Here is a 16,478-nt window from a genome sequence, read left to right on the forward strand (position 1 = left end):
ACTGAAGTGTTTTACTCCATTAAAGCGAGCATGCCAGAATTTCCTGTCAGTCCAATGACCGGGAATTCTGATTTGTAAACAATGGATTACCTATAAGAAACCAAACCAAAGCAATAGTGCACAATACTAACAACTCTGAAAGCTGAAAAATGGAACTTTCACTTAAGATGGGCATTTGTAGCACTGTGAGTTGACAGGTTTTCTTCTTCTAGAACTGTGTAACCTGTACCAGTAATAACACAGGACCGCATCTCAAAGTACTTGAGAGGAGGGATACGTATCATGATCTGGGATGGCGTTTTGGAATTACTCAACACTACCTGGGCTAAATACCTTCATTCAACATAGATATGTCTTTCACAGTTATGAGGGATACTTAGACAGGGAATTATACCCTTGGATCCTCCTAAAACTGCCCATGATACTCTGAAAATTCCAGACTCCAGAGGTATTAATAATCTCTGCCAGATAACAAACAGGTAGACAAATGCATTATTCTGAGGAAAGACACATTCAACTCAAGAGAAATGGATATGAACCTGCTTGCAATATCAGTACATTTGATCTAGAAAATATAAATCAAAATTTTAAATAGATTTAATAATAATAAAAATGCAAATGTAAATAAATTGGCAGAGCATGGGGAGCTCCCACAACTGGAATCACACACTTTGTTACGCTACTACTTTTTACCCCTTACAATTAGAACGTGAGAATGTTTCAATAATGAATTTGGTATGAAAAGAAAAGGGTGACAATAGAGGAAAAAGAAATGTGATTAAATTATATTGGCAATGCTCCGATCACATAGGTGAGCATAAGTTCTCATACCAAATGTAGGGTGCATAAATCTTTCCTTCAGGTTGTGGCCTGGCTTTGTGGGGCTCTTTTAGAGCTCTGATGCTGCAGTAGGCTGTGTGATGACAGCTTCGAGTAGGTGGACTGATGGGTTTTGTGCACTACAGAGAAGGCTTTTTGTTTTCAAACTGCCATAGTCCCATTGCACTATACTTCTGCAGGTTGACAAATATGAGAACCAGGCTATCTGTTTTAGGCAAAAGAAGGATAAAGAGTGAACTCTTCATGAAGAGTGCGTACATAGGAAAACAGACAAGATGAAACCATAGCTGCTCTGAAAATGGCACAGTCGTGTGTAAGATTTTTGCATGTTTTGGTGCCTCACAAAGTAGCCTGCAGGTATCCTAAAGCTCCCTCAGAAGCAAGGTGCTAGGAAAATCCAGGGATCCATTTTTCTACTCTGCTCCACCTCACCAGCAAGCTGGTGGCAGGGAAAAGGGTGCTGTGAAGAGGGACAATGACTTTACATTCTTCACTCCCAGAGCAAGAGGAGCAGTTACAGAACTGCGGTGAGGTCCCTTCCTTTCACAGGATCCCTCCACCTGCATGTCACCCCTTCTGCGGGGTGCAATCCAGCAGCTCTGGTCCCTAACGTTTATCAGGATCTTCTGGAAGTGCTTAGAGGTTGTGGTTACTGTAGATAATTACTCTTCCTTAAACTGCACACGCGGTGCACTCCATGCACTGCAGATGGTACATCAAAAATAAACCACAGCAGAGACTTTTGCCATTGGTATTGTCTGTTTCTTGTCACCTTTCACACTGGGCATATGATTTCTGATGAAACTAAAGAATTCAACTCACGATTGCACAGAGGAGGCAAACACATTCAGGACTAGCAATAACTACTGGAGATGTTAAAAAGGTGCAAGGTGATTTGCAAAACATACTTGTCTCCTTTACTCTTAGATATGCCAACCAGTTTCTCAATGCCGCCTGCGTCTCGTAAGGCCTTGGCATTCTCCATGTTTTTAGTGATGACTTCATGCAGAGTGCAGCAAATGGCAGTAACGGTGTCATCAGACATGGCCTTGCTTGCTGAGCTGTTGCTGTTGTTAGCGCCTGGCAGTCGGTGGACCAGATCCCTCATGGCATACTTGCCTTTGTTGAAAGAAAATGAAGGGAGAATTCAGAAGATACAGCAATAAAGGGTGACGGAGAAGAAGTACAGGGAAAACACGCAAGACTATCAGCACCATTTGCATCATTGCATGTAATCTAATTGGCTACTGATACTACTTTGGAGCAAGCCACATTTATACGATTGCATGTTCAAGCATTTCACACATTAGGGACTCTCTTAATATTTCTATACTACACCAGTTGGAGACTTTGGATATGGCTACACCATGCCCTTAGGAGAATGAAACGATGATAGTAAAAGTATATGTACAAAAATAACCTGAATACCCCAACTTACAGAACTTGGCAAGTCCTCATCTCCCACCACACAACTCGTAACTTGTTACTATAAGTAAAATGTGCATCAGTTGTTAAAAACACTAGTGAATGCAAAGCCAATGATGTTGTTATTTGTGAAAAAGTCTTCTCTGAAGCAGTTTCACTGTACAAGGTTAATTCTCTACTGCGTGCAGTAATTTAACTGGGTTCATTAGTGTTTCTTAGACTTTATTGCTCAGAGTGGACACCATCTTTTCCACACATCCTTAGTTGTATGGATGGTACTGACCAGAAAGGGAGCCTTTCTGACATCTATTCCCATCTGATATTTCGTAAGGAGTTTATATAACACTGACCTCCAGAACTTAAAATATCCTACAATGAAAGGTGTAATGAATTTTTAAAATGCTTACATTGAACTGAAGACATGAAAAAGAAATTCTGTTGATTATGGTTGGACTCAGTGATCTTAAAGGTCTTTTCCAACCTAAATAATTCTATGATTATTATACCTTTTTTCATGTTTAAATGAACAAAGGGTTTTTTTGCAAAAATTGTGCCTGAAAGAAATGTAGTGCTTGTGAAAAGAACACAAGAACAGCCTCTGAGAATTTTTTTATATATATCTATAGTATAAATGTAAATATATATATGAATGTAGGGTAGGGTTAGCATTGCCACAGATATATGAGAAGCCTCGCACCAGTTCTAGAGGGTGACTATTATGGTAAAATGGCTGCTCAGTCCTTCAGTGTGATGAAGACAAGATCAGAGAGGGCGAGGGCCTGGTGAAGTTGTTGCTGAGGTCAGTGAAACAACTCCGAATCACCTTCAGTGCAGCTGTGCTAGGAATTTGCATACAGCAATCATCATGAGTGTATCATGCAGGATGAAAAGGACAGGAAAACTGGGAAAAATGAATATAATTAGTAATCTAATCTACATCACATTTTATGAATGAAATAATCAGGTATGATCATTGTATATAATATGATAATTTAATCAGATTTGTTGATAAATTGAAAAAGTTCTGATCAATTAGTATTTATGAGTACTTATTAAAAATCTTATTTCTGAATTCATAAACTGAGTTGTGTGCATCCATATTTGAAAGCTGAGGTAAGAGGAAAATCACATCTTTTAACTATGAAATGTAAAACTATTTTTATTTCTCACAATTTTGCCTGCTGTGGTAGAAATACAGCCAGTCATTTGGAACAGAATATTCATAATACAGATAAAAACTGAAAATTTCTGTACTGAAATGATAAACTTAAAGGCTATCAAATAGATTTGATGGTAATGTGAGATCTTAGAAAATACTCACTCTGTATCACGTAAAAACATTCCTGATTATAAAAAGCATAACATTACCCACAAAATGTGTGCAGTAGGATTTGAATCTTACTGGTGTGCTGCAATACAAATATAAATCTTGTCCTCCAACATTTTTATTTCTTTGCACTTAATATTTAATTGGCCATTTGCATCATTAGCTTTTCAGCAGTATTATTACTATCAGATGTAGTACAGATGTTAACACCACTTTCTCTTTCAGAAATGGTTTGTCTGAGCAAACTGAAAATCTTCTTTTCCCCTACACATATATGAAACACTGTTTGAGAACAGCCTGAAATGCTATTTACATCTGCATCTGTTTGATCTATGTGACGTGAACACATTAATAGTTGCTTATCACTTACAGTGATTACTTCAGTCTGTAGCATATAGGAAATTAAGCTTGTGTATCAAAAAAATAAAATAAACCATGATTTGCTGTAACTTTTACTCTTCTAATGCAGTGCCTGCCACTGGTTAGGAGTACGTACAAGTAGATAAACCAGATCAGTGAGACTTTCTGCTTTACTCCGTACACACATCCAGAACAGACCAATGTTCCTTTTTCCTTTTGTACCTCACTTAAAGTGCAACGGAGTGTCTCACCACCTCAGTCCTCTGATGCAACCAGAGGACAGCGATCATTCCATCAGGAGCCAAAGACTGTGTCCCTTAGCACTGGGTGTAAGGAAATCCGGATGGCTGCCCCAAGCAGATTTCCTTCCTGGAACTGACCTAGTATTCCAGGCAATAGTATTCATACCAGTACGCATGCCTAGACACACAAGATGCTTCTTACAATAAACAAAAGCTTTGGAGCTATCAGGAAAAGTTCAGTAGGAAAATGAAAAAAAAACCCCACCCCATAATCAAGCATGGTATAAGCATTCCGGACGTGTTAATGCGCAATGATTTTAACATTTCTGCTGTGCACACCCTTAAGTTAGGCACGAGAAGATCAGATCAGTATTAGATACTTCAAAACAATAAACCAGGCTTTTTATAGATAATGTGTAACAGTGGGACAGTACAGCATCCCTTATTCTGAGTGGCTGTAGTAATTCCAGCTCAATACTACTATTCAACTCTTATTTGGTTGCATATTTAAACTAAAATATATTCTAAGTGGGGTTTTTTGGTTTTTTTTTGTCATGCCCCCCCGCCCCCAAGAATTGCATCAAATTTAGCCTTTGGCTAGAAAGTGCCAGAAGTCTCACAGCGCGCATTTTGTCGACCGAAAACCTAGTCAGTGTATTGCAGCTGTGCAAGCTGGTGTCCAGTTTGGGGATGCCCCTGTCAGAACCTGTAACGACAACGCCGGGCCCCTCGTCCTGCCTGGGGGGGGAGACGGGTTTCCTCCTCCCTGCAGCGAAATCCAGAACTGCCACCTCCCAACAAAGCTGCTCGCACATGTGGGGAAAGCAGCTGACGGCACGGACAGGCGTCCCGGCTCAACGTGTCCTTCCAGAGGCTCACCAGAAAAAAAGGTGGCACGCCAGGCTCCCAGGAGAGGCGAGTAGCTGGGAATAGCGATGATCTAAGCCGCTGTTTACATGGTCTTAAAATCTATTAACAAGTGTAACTGTTAACGTATCTGCTGTGGGTTTAGTACTTCAAACGTTTTGTTAGCTATTTGAAAATACATTTGGGATGAGAAAAACCCCTGCCTTAGCCATAAAAAATGTGTCTTTAATTCAAAACATATGAACTTACATTGAAAAAGACATAAATTTACTTTAATATAGAGTTGACTGATGAAAGTTAAAAGTTAAGGACTATTCTTTATAATGCTGAAAATCTTCCAAAGTAACTTGTTTGCATTCTAAATGTGTTTTCTAAAACTATACATTTAGTTAGTTAATAAATTACTGTACTTCATTCACAAAAAAAAAAAATCAGTTATCAGTTAACTTCTCTTACCTCAGTTACGTTCCTGCTGCTTTACAATAGACATGAAGGAGAGAAGAGTCATGTTTTCTAGCATTAGCGATAGAAGAAACCCTGCTCTAGTTTAGATTCGTGTAAATGTTGAGTAATGCTAATGAAAGCACAGCTACTGCTACATCAGCCCAACACAGCTGACAACATGGGCGATCCTTGACTTTGCATTAGCCTATGTTACAATCTGCAGAGAGTTTGCATTTCAAATTATTTTTTCGATGTTAAGAAGCTCTTCTGAAAGCAGAGTGAAACGTATGATAGAAACTAGTCTTGTAATGTCAGCAAAGTTTTATCTAGCACTACTAGTAGGAAGGCTGGGGAATTCAACTTGCAGCTCAGGAAGCCTCCCTGAGCTGAAAGAAGAACTGATGAGGGTCCTGGGAAGAGAGGAGCACGTGTGTGAGAATGATATTAAAAATAAATAGCATTGTTAATTTTCATTAGGGTTCATACAGAACTGCTTTGATCTACAAATAAATTGATTTTTTATTTGAGCAACATTACACATTATAAGACCCAAAACTGATTTGATGCTTTTAAAGAGGATTTACGTAATATGATTAAACATAACCACCAGCTTGACAAGGAAAAAAGAAATCATATTTATTTGCTCGATTTCGCTCATAAAGGAGTGAATTTCACTTTCATAATGGAAGGAAGAAAGGCATTAGACAGCCATAATTTGGGGGCAGTGTCACAGGAAAGGGGTTGTCCTGTAGGTGTTTGGGACAGCATTTTTCTGACGCTATACAAGTTATTCTCTACGGTAAGACTTCCATCACTTTTATACTGAGAGCAGGATTTGTCTATCACTATACACTAAGTCTTTGACTGTAAGATGAAAACGTTTGCTTACTAAACATTTCAACAATGCAGATTTAACATCTTTTCCTTTGCATGATAAAGTCTCATTAGCACCTTAGTACATGCCTCCATTACTTAATTCAGGAAACTTTTTCCTTCATAGGATCAAACTGATAGCTGTCCTATGAAAGATTCTGCCTTCGGAGGAAAACAATAGAGCAAACTATTCTTCTGGTAGATTTAACAGTAGTAAAATCATCACAGGTAAGGTTCCACTTCCGGAAATACTTCCCTACTATTGCCTTGAGACAAAATCACTGCTGATGTAGCCCCATTGACTTCATTTCCATTTTCACTCATCTCTGAAAAATGACTTTGACACATTGGCACATTTATTAAATAGTGGTGACATGGCTCCTAGTTTGAGAGAACAAGACTAGGAAAATCAACCTACTGATAACACAAGAAACCTCAAACAGATATTAATTGAAACTAAGAACCCTGTCCTTGAGGTAGAGCTTGCTCTAATAAAAGTAATATTTCACCATTTTTTTCTATTCAAAGATGCTCATTAATTCACATTGTGTAGCTAGATAATATAAAAATAGCAAAATGCCACCATATTTTGTTGTAATGCTACAGATATCCTATTCCAGAACTACTAGGGTCTGTATGTCATAATATAGGTGAATTTTGTTCTCTTTGTTCTAATGCGTGCGCTCCACTTAAATTTCCAGACATATGTGTTTTTGTGCAGTTTCATCATCCTTGTGTTTTTAATGCCATCCAACTTCAATATTTCACAGTCTTTATGGAAAGAATATTACTGGGAGAGCTTTTATTATTACTTTCAATCATTACTTAATAAATGTGCCAAAACTGTCTACTTAATTCCGAAGGAAAAAATTTTGATCGTGAGTCAGTATATTCAACTGATAGTCTGATAAATTAGAGCATATTTATCACATGATAGCAGTGGCAGACATACCACTACTGTATTTGATAAACAGTTCATTTGTGCACCATGCTTTCTTTTGTCAGATACTGTTGTTTGAAGGTGTAATTATTGATAATCACTATTGGCACTAGTGTAGCACCTGAAAGTGCCCCTCAGGGTCCAGCTCTTGCTGTTCCAGAGGAACCCCGTCCCTTCTCTGAACACTGCAAATCTTCTAGTACATACTGAGGTGCAAGATGGGGTGTAAGAGCCCCCAAAAGTGATTAGGCTTAGTACGATATGTAGCAAAGTCTGGAGTTGAACGGCCAAGACAGTATGAAGTATTTTGTAGGCATCAGGGCAGCTGTGAATCCCATGTGATTTAAGAGGGTAAAGGTTTGTTAGTTTTCACGGGGAGATTTTCTTCTGCCACTGAAAAACTCAAGGGGTAAAAACTACCCTGAACTTTAAAGGCAAAATAGGTTAAGAGGTAAGAAATGCTGTCAGACTGGGTCTTGGAGCCAAACACTTGTAGTTTTTTGTGGAGAAAGCAAACCAGAGAAGATGAAGCAGGGTGATGCCAGAGCTGTTGGGCCAGCAGCAAAGGCAGCAGGTGGAAGGAGACAAAGTTGTATTTTTGAAAGCAAGAAAGGCAGCAGTACTGAGGTTGAGACACTCATCCCTGAGTAGATGATTACTCCTCAGACTTTGGGGAGCACCAGGAAAGATGTAGGTCAGTCAAGAACAAGAAATAATCTACCTGATGTGGCAATGTTGGTTTATAAAGGAGGACCCCTATTTCAGAAGACAGAGCAGCACAAACTGAAGTAAGGGTAATTAGCCACCACAAAGTTTAGTGCCCTCTTGCTCAGCACTGAATGACCTGACTGGTTCCACAGAGGCTTTCCACTGCAACCACTGCACCAGTGACTTTGCTCTCCAGCCCACTCCATTACATATAGTCTCTAGCGCTGCAACTGCAGCGTACATTGCATGTGAAGGAACTGTAAGTCACAACAGTTTGTACACAGCGACTCTCTCTTCCCTTTGTCTGGCGACTTCTGGTCTGACACCATTTCGGCTGTTGACAGAGCAGATTTACGAAACTCAAAGGCAGTGGCTACTGTCAAACCCACGTGGTCTGACCAGTGCTAGCTAATGGTCTGTGGTGTTGCTCACCACAACAGATCACTTTCTTGTTCCTAAGACCACTGTGCATGAAGTAGTATTGGAAGAGGAAAGTGCAAAAAAAACTTGAGCAGTGAGACTGAAAAGCACGCGCCCAGAAAGCATGGGCCCCATCACTTCTAGCAAGCGTCAGAGAACAGAGGATTTTGAATCAGTTTGGGATTTAGGTGTAAAAGGAAAGATAAAAGTATTTTTAGGCATGTAGGGGGCAATTCGTGTGCCCACACACAGGGGGCTAACGCAGTTTCAAATTCCCTTGGATACCTGAGATACTTGCACAGCTAGTAGACCTATGGAAGATGCACAGTCTTCTGGAAAAGCAGATGGAGACAAGGTAGGATACGCTATCATCTTTAATGTTTAATGCTTATCTTTAGGCACCTGAATCTCATTCTCAATGTTTGGTCAAAAATGTTATTTAGGTACCCAAGTCCTTTTACTTCTTACGTTAGGGATGTGCACAAACATTTGTAATCTCTGCAACTTCAGAGTAAATGCACATGAGGACATTTCACTACATAATGTTAACTGACTATAGTCCTGCAATTATCCCTATCCAAAAAATTATCATCTCAGCTCAATCATTTGTAAGGGAATGAGTGGTGAGTTAACTTACACTGGTTTGAGTAAGCACCTCAAAACTCATGGGCTGGAGCCACTGCTTTAGCTGCTTCACATTAAGTCTAGCCTGCCAATTAAGCTGGGATAATGAGTGCTTTGAGCTGGAGAACAATGCTGGGTTTCACCTCCTTGCAGGTTTATTTGAACTTAAATTTTAAGACTCTGTGGAGATAAATTATTTTTGGAGAAGACAGAAAGAATAAAAACCGTTACACACATATACCCTCCTGTGCCCCCAAGCACCCAGGTGCACTTTGCTCAAGGCTGCTGAGACAGAACAAAAGATCAGGTGGAGGTCTCAGATTCCCTCTTCCTCTCAGAAAAATGATACGCACTTTTCACTTTTCCACCACCTCTGATGACAGGCAGCGAGATTTCAAGATATAAGATTGGTATTCGGTATGGACCACGACAAAGAGGAACAATATCTTCCCTGATGCATTGTATGTGATGTGCCATTCATTGGGTTTCTTTTTTTCAAATCTTTTTTATCAAGAATAAATTCAGCCATAGGTAGTGTAGCATATAAAGCCCCACAGGTAGCAGGAATAGTCATCTTTTACAGTTTCAGGGAAGAAACCCTCAAACTTTCATAGAGAGATGAAAGTACATGAACTACCAATATCTGTGTTGGCAATGTGAATTGAGATTTGCTTGTAAAAGAATCGAATATCTAAAAGGGTAACCAATATAGAAGCTTTTATCTTTTTAAAAAGATTAAGGATGCTGGTTCTATATTTTGCAAGAGAAAGGTATGGCATGAGAAGAACCAGGAATGACAAAGAGCACAGCCATAACAGGGATGGAAGAGCAGTATGTATAGAAGCTAGAAGCATTGGACAAACACAAAAGAGAAGCATTTTGCTATTTTCACCCTGAATATGCCATGGGAAATCACAACCGGGTGCAATGCAATCACCGCTTTTCAGCAGATTGCTTTCTCACATCCACGATCCTTCACAGATTTTCTTTCCTGCAGCAGCATTTTAACCTAGCCACCTTCCTCCTTCAGCTTGTCTGCTTCCAGAAATGTAACTTTTCCATTTCATGTATTTATTTCCTGCTTCCCTGTGGCTGATCATTTTTCTTGCTTTCAACTCACCTTCTCAGGGCTGCCCCCTCTCCCCTGTATTACATGACTGATATTTTTTCTTCCTTGAGCTGTACCTCCTCAGCCCTTTGGGTCTTAACCACTAAGCTTTCATGTTCCTTCGCCATCTCTTGCATATCCAATATTTAAGTGTATATCTCTGCATCTGCCTTATCTGCCAAGTTTTTCCATTCTCTCCTGATATTGGTTTAAACACTTTCAGTTCGATGCTCAGCTAGATCCTGTTTTTGTCACACCCCTGCATGCCCATGACCCCCCCTCCAGGCTCCTGCTCTTTAATGTTCTGAACTAAAGGAAATTTTAGCTAGCTTACAAGCATAGATTTTAGACTTGAAAATACCAGTCTGTTTAAAAGGTATTGCTCTTGTACTACTCTTGTTGTCTCTCTTGTATAACTCAGTTCCGTAGACAACTATCTATTTAATCTACTGTTGCTCCTAATACTGATTTTACTCCTCTCTCAATGGAACACTTCCATGTTCTGCATTTCTCTCACACAGCAAGACTGCAGATATCCAGGCTTTCTATTAGCAGTTGTCTTAAAACCTAGAGATTAAAGAACTTTCAGGGCTCTTTAGCTGGCTGTAAACCGCTAATTCATACAGCATATCCGTCCCAACATGTGCTATAAAGGCTAGATCCGTGTCTACACTTTGCATACAGAAGCACTTCAGCTGGCTCCATCGGAGCTAATGCCAAAACCAGAGCAGTGTATTGAGACCCTGCTGTACATCTCTGCCTCTTTCATCTTTGCTGCTGTCTTTTTGGCAATTGTCATAGGATGCATGCTGCCACAGAGAAGTGGATTCCTGGACTAACTAGCTCTCCTTTGGGGGAGGAGATGTTTGCAGCAGAAGAGCCAGAAAACTAGTACATAAATATATTTATGGGTACCACGGCCAAATGGAATTTCTGTTTCTTAATGGCACCTGTCACACAGCATAGTGGATGGCTTCTATTTTAAATGTTAATCCATATATCAGCTGAGTAACCTCTGTCCCCTCCCATGCTGGAGAGGCAAACCAACCATCAAACACAGGCAGCCCAGCTCCGGTTGCATTCTCTGACTTGCAACCCGGTTTTGGAAGATGAATTTGGGAAGAGGTATAAGCGTTAATTTGTTGACTGTCCCACCCACACTGGCACTATAAAAATGAGTCAGTTCAAGCCCAGCTTAACCTGGCAGGTCTGTTGACCTGATTCGCCAAACAACTACTGGGTCCACAGAAAGAGACAATTCTCCACCAATAAGCTTCTATTTGTCACCCTCAGCAGCGAAGGAAGAAGCATTTTTTAAGGTAAACTGTCACAAACCCACTGCTCTTTTGTTGTTCCCCCTCTGCTGGCCAGAAAAAAGGATTTGGGTGGTGGCTTTGGCTGTCCCCCTTGCAGTCTTAGCTTTGGTAGGTTGGCTGAGAACACAAATGACAGACCCAGGCTTTATTGTTCTTGGATCCAAGGAATCTGATCTCGCATGCTTGGGTTTTATATCCAGAATGGATGGAGGCCATGTGGGCAATCACTCAAATAATTTCCTTCTTAATTCATTTTGTTTACATTTCCTGCCAGATATACAAACTGGAAAAGGCATGGAAAGGAGTTGTTAGCCTACCTATTGACCCAGGTAGTGCAAATATATCTAATTAATCAGCTCCTTTACACACCACCAGATTTATTTCTCATTTAGACTGCACTGTCATCTTTCCTTTCATCTTTCCACTGGCCCAAGGTAAAAAAGATTCTGCAAAGGGAAGTGGTTCCTCAGTTTAATTGCTGCAGGCTAAGTTTTCTGATTACTGGAGCTGGTTTTAGTCCCTTGCTATCCTCTTCCCTGCTCCCTGCAGAGAATAGAGCTTTGGAAGGCTGAATTTTAAAAAATGTAGTCATTTAATTAATGTTATGATTAATCAGTGTTTCTAAAGTGCTTTGAAGAGGAAAAGTGCTATGTGAGTGTTGAGTGGAATTTTAGTTTTATCTGTATTATTTTCTGAGATAGGATAATATTTTGTTAATAGTCTCATTCAAGGGACTTTAAATTAGGCCATAATGAAGAAATAAGAATGTAATCTCTTTTTGGAAAAATAAGTTTAGGCTTCAAGATCTATGCCCTGATCCAACACCCATTCAAATTAATGAGCCTGTCTACCAATGTCAAAAGGTATTAAACTGGATTCATAAAGAAGTAGCTTTTCTTTTCTACTTTGGTTTTTACTTCTTGTCCAAAACAGAACAAGATTCTGACAGGAGACTGATGTAGCCAGAGTGAATTGCAGCTAGACGTTATCCTGCTTTAACTGTCCATGAAGACATTACTCTTTAATTTCTACTATTTTTCTTCTTCTTCACATGTGCTATAATATTGCCTGAAACTCATGAGCATATTTGTCCCCATTGTATGGTCTGAAAGACTGATTATTTTTGCATGCTTTTATACGCAGTTATGACAACATCATGGTGAAATGTACAAAAATGTTTAGAGATGTACAATAAAATATTAAGAGAAATAAAACCAAAATGGATCCTCTTGATATATTCTGTTATTAAAGGTTAAATAAAATGCATAGATGTAAATGTGTTAGCTCAATAAACATAAATCTTGGTAAAGCAATAGAGTCATCTGAAAACAACTTTTCCAACAAATATCAAACCCACTCCAGGTCATACTGCACTGTTCATATATTCCTTAATTACTGCAATGTTCAAACATTTCTTAAGTCATCACCATGAAAACTCTACATGGAGAAGTTAAGATAATTAATCTGTGCATGATGGCAAAACAACAATACTGAGGATACATATTTATTGTGCACCATACAATAAAATAATTTATATTTAATAACAAAATCCTGGTTAGTATCTCAGGCTCAGTGAAACCATACACTAAGTTCACAGATGTCAATGTCTGGGACAAGGACAGAAGGGAAAAGAAAAAGTAAAAGTATAGCAACAGAAAAAGTGCTAACTGTTTAAAAAATATTTTTAAAATCTTCAAAGACAATTTATCCATGAAAAGGTAAGAGTACAATACAGTATTTGCTTTTCTCCTGCAATTTGGAATTGTTAGCAAAGACCTCATGAAGACACAGTGTCCATCTATTGAACTGCTAATGCATGAGTGTAACTAAAACAGATCATACAAAGGTCTGCCGCAGTAATGAAGCTATAGGTGCATTTATTAGAAGTAGTGTCTCTCACACTGGTCATGCAGTTAAGTGGGCAGGTAGTCAGTTTTACTAGGTATTTTTTAGAGGTCAATTAATTTTGCAGGTAGTACTAATGTTCTGACTCCTCAGTTTAATTCCTGTTCTCAATGGAGTGCTTTGTGTTCTTAGCAACACAGTCACTGGAAAAGAGCAAATTATATTGTAGTTTTATATTCTAATTCACCTGAAGCTACTACAACTTAAAGCCTGAATACAGTAGGTATGTAAGCAAGGATATGGTGCAGAATGAAAATAAGCTTTGTGTTCTCATGAGAAGGGCAAACATGCATCTGATAACCTTCCTTAACTAATGTATATTATTTTTTGTTTCGACTACAACATGACTAGTTTTTACATTTCTCATAAAAAACTTCCACAGGTCTTCTTAGTTTTACAGCTCATTATTACCTATATTTCAAGAAGTTGTGACAAATGAACCCTAGTCCAGACTCCTCCATCAGAGTACAGATCTACTAGACCACAGTTCTGTTTGTGCTTCCTCAAGAGGTGGGAGTCAAAGGGTTCACAATGTGACTTGGTTTTGGGTTGTGTTACTGCTGTTCCTTTCAAGGTAACAGCTCCAAGTGGCACCTTCAGGCTAGTAGCTGATCAAGTCTTTTCTCTAGTGGCCCTCAAAGAAACCTTGCCTGCAGACATCCATTTGAACTTGCTCAGTGTCAATAAATTATTGCTTTTTTAACGTGAGTCACAACTGCTCACCTACATCTGAGTAACACACGGAGGGAGGATTCTCAGGACTGTGCACTCACCGAATTTCCTTCTCTTACCTCCATGGGGACACAATTGCCCACATGGCAAGAGTCAGAGAGTCCACATGTTAGACTTCATATGCTAGACTTGATCTCTTTCTTGGAGATCAAGTTGGACTGAGGAGATCTGCTTAGAGGCAAAGATGTAACCTCTTACCCTTCAAGTTCATCTCTCTCAGACCTCTGCAACGTTGGCTGATCTCTGCTACTCCCAAAGAGAAGGGGAGAATTGCACAAGTCTTCCAAAAGTCTTCTCCTCTCTTCAGACTTGGGGAAACGAAGAATCTGCCAGGGAGCAGCTGGCTCCCTGGCTCCGCGTGCCTTATTCTAAATGATCAGTGCGCTCTGGAAGACTAGAGTGGAGCCAGAGTGAAAGTTTTACATGTACTCAGCAGCCTTGCTACTTCCCTGCGACATGGCAGAACATAAACTACACTCTGCATTGCAGGGGAAGGATGGGAGATCAGGGTTGAAGTGCTAGTAAAAGGTTTGACTTAACAACAAGAAAAAAGCAAAGCTGAAAAATAAATGCTCTCGGTCAAACAGAACAGGCATGAGGTCGGATACAATGATGACCTCCTAACCACAGGAGATTCAGAGGACAATATTCCCAAAGGTAAACTATTTCTGCTCTGCTGCAAATGATAAATTAAATTTGCAGAATAACCTGTTCCCTTTGCGAGAGCAACCGTTGTTGTCTGTGTCACCTTGAAAAATTTTGCACACAAATAAATATATGACTTTGCATATACTCATGCTAATAGAACCATTTTCCTCTAATTAAAATTAGCACTCTGATTATTTGCTAGAATAATCCTGAGTTATGAAATCCAAATAATGTATAAAACATATCACTTTAAGAGCACCCTGAGTAGCACACAATCTAAGAGATCCTGTAACTTTTCTCCTGAGAGGAGTAAGTAATGAGGCAATTTATTTTCCTCATGTTGCACATTAGATCTACCAAACAGCAGGTGAACTCTGAACACCACCACTGCACATTCTTTTGGTACACGGAGCTGAATTACTGCCTTATGCTGCAAAATCTGTAAACTTGGGCTAGGAGCTTTTTTATCTTTCTTAAGGTTGCAGAGGACTTCTCAGGATTTTGAGAAGAAAAGGAAATTCAGAGCCTGTATAGTGAATAAAATACAAGGACAGCCATAAACTAACAGGGTCAATCACTGATTAATTAAAAGACTAAGTTCCCTATGTTAGAAAGATAAGCCCACCTCTGCTCCTGTTCCCCAAAGGGCTAAGTGTATAAAACCGAGGTGCAACCACGCATGAATGAGGTGCCTAGCTTACTCATGCTTGACCGTGTACCTTGATACTTCTGGTAGCAAAAATGAAACAAAAATTGATGCAAATAATTTCCTTAAAAATCATAGAATGCTTGAGGTTGTCAGGATCCTCTAGAGATTATCTAAACCAACCCCTCTGCTCCAAGTAGGGTCAGCTTAGTGTTTTCTTATATTCCGATGGAATTTCCTGCATTTCAGTTTGTGCCCATGACCCCTTGTCCTGACACTGGGCATCACCAAGAAGAGTGTGGCTCTGTCCTCTCTACACCCTCCCACCAGGCATTTAGGCACATGGATAAGATCCCCCTGCGCCTCCTCTTCTCCGGGCTGAAAGGTCCCTGACCTCTTGGTCGCTCCTCACAGGAGAGATGCTCCAGTCCCTTCATCATCCTTGAGGCCCTTCACTGGACTTTCTCCACTATGCCCATGTCTCTCCCGTACTGGGGAGCCCAGAACTGGACGCGGCACTCCAGGTGTGGCCTCACCAGCGCTGAGCAGAGGGGGATGATCACCTTCCTCGACCTGCTGGCAACACTCCTCACACAGCCCAGGAGGCTGTTGGCCCATTTTGCTGCTGAGGCACGCTGCTGACTCATGGATTTTTTCAGATTTTTCTTGGCAATTAAAGCGATGGCGATATAGTCGGTACAGTGAATGCGAGACCACATTTTTCAAGCCCTTACCCTTGTAACCCTTACCCCAGCACCCTCCTCTAATCCCCAGCACCAAGCCCTACCGCAAAGACCAAACCCCTCACCCTTTACCTTACCCCCACCCTAACCCCTTGCCCTGCTCGCTAGCCTTAAACTGCCGTCCCCAGCCCTAACCCTAGCTCTCCCTACTCCCGAATCGGCCCCCAACCTACACCCTAACTGCTCGCCGCGGCCGCTTCGCTGAACCCCCAACCCTCGCCCGAAGCCCTTCTCCGACTCCACAGCCTAATCCCTCTCCCTGAAAGGCAAGCCCCCCCCCCCCCCCCCCCCCCCCACCCCCCCCACGACC

At 40.4% G+C, this 16,478-nt stretch overlaps 1 protein-coding gene across 1 annotated transcript in view; it reads right to left on the reverse strand.

Moving 5' to 3' along the window:
• CTNND2 (catenin (cadherin-associated protein), delta 2) overlaps positions 1-16,478 on the reverse strand; it is a 538,576-nt gene that overhangs the window by 39,170 nt on the left and 482,928 nt on the right. The window contains exon 15 of the mRNA XM_010571474.1: positions 1,749-1,959. Within this exon, the coding sequence (XP_010569776.1) occupies positions 1,749-1,959 (211 nt within the window). The remainder of the gene's footprint in view (positions 1-1,748; positions 1,960-16,478) is intronic.

The sequence above is a fragment of the Haliaeetus leucocephalus genome, unplaced genomic scaffold, assembly GCF_000737465.1.
Source record: "Haliaeetus leucocephalus isolate CR32 unplaced genomic scaffold, Haliaeetus_leucocephalus-4.0 Scaffold328, whole genome shotgun sequence".
NCBI classification, from domain to species: Eukaryota; Metazoa; Chordata; class Aves; order Accipitriformes; family Accipitridae; genus Haliaeetus; species Haliaeetus leucocephalus.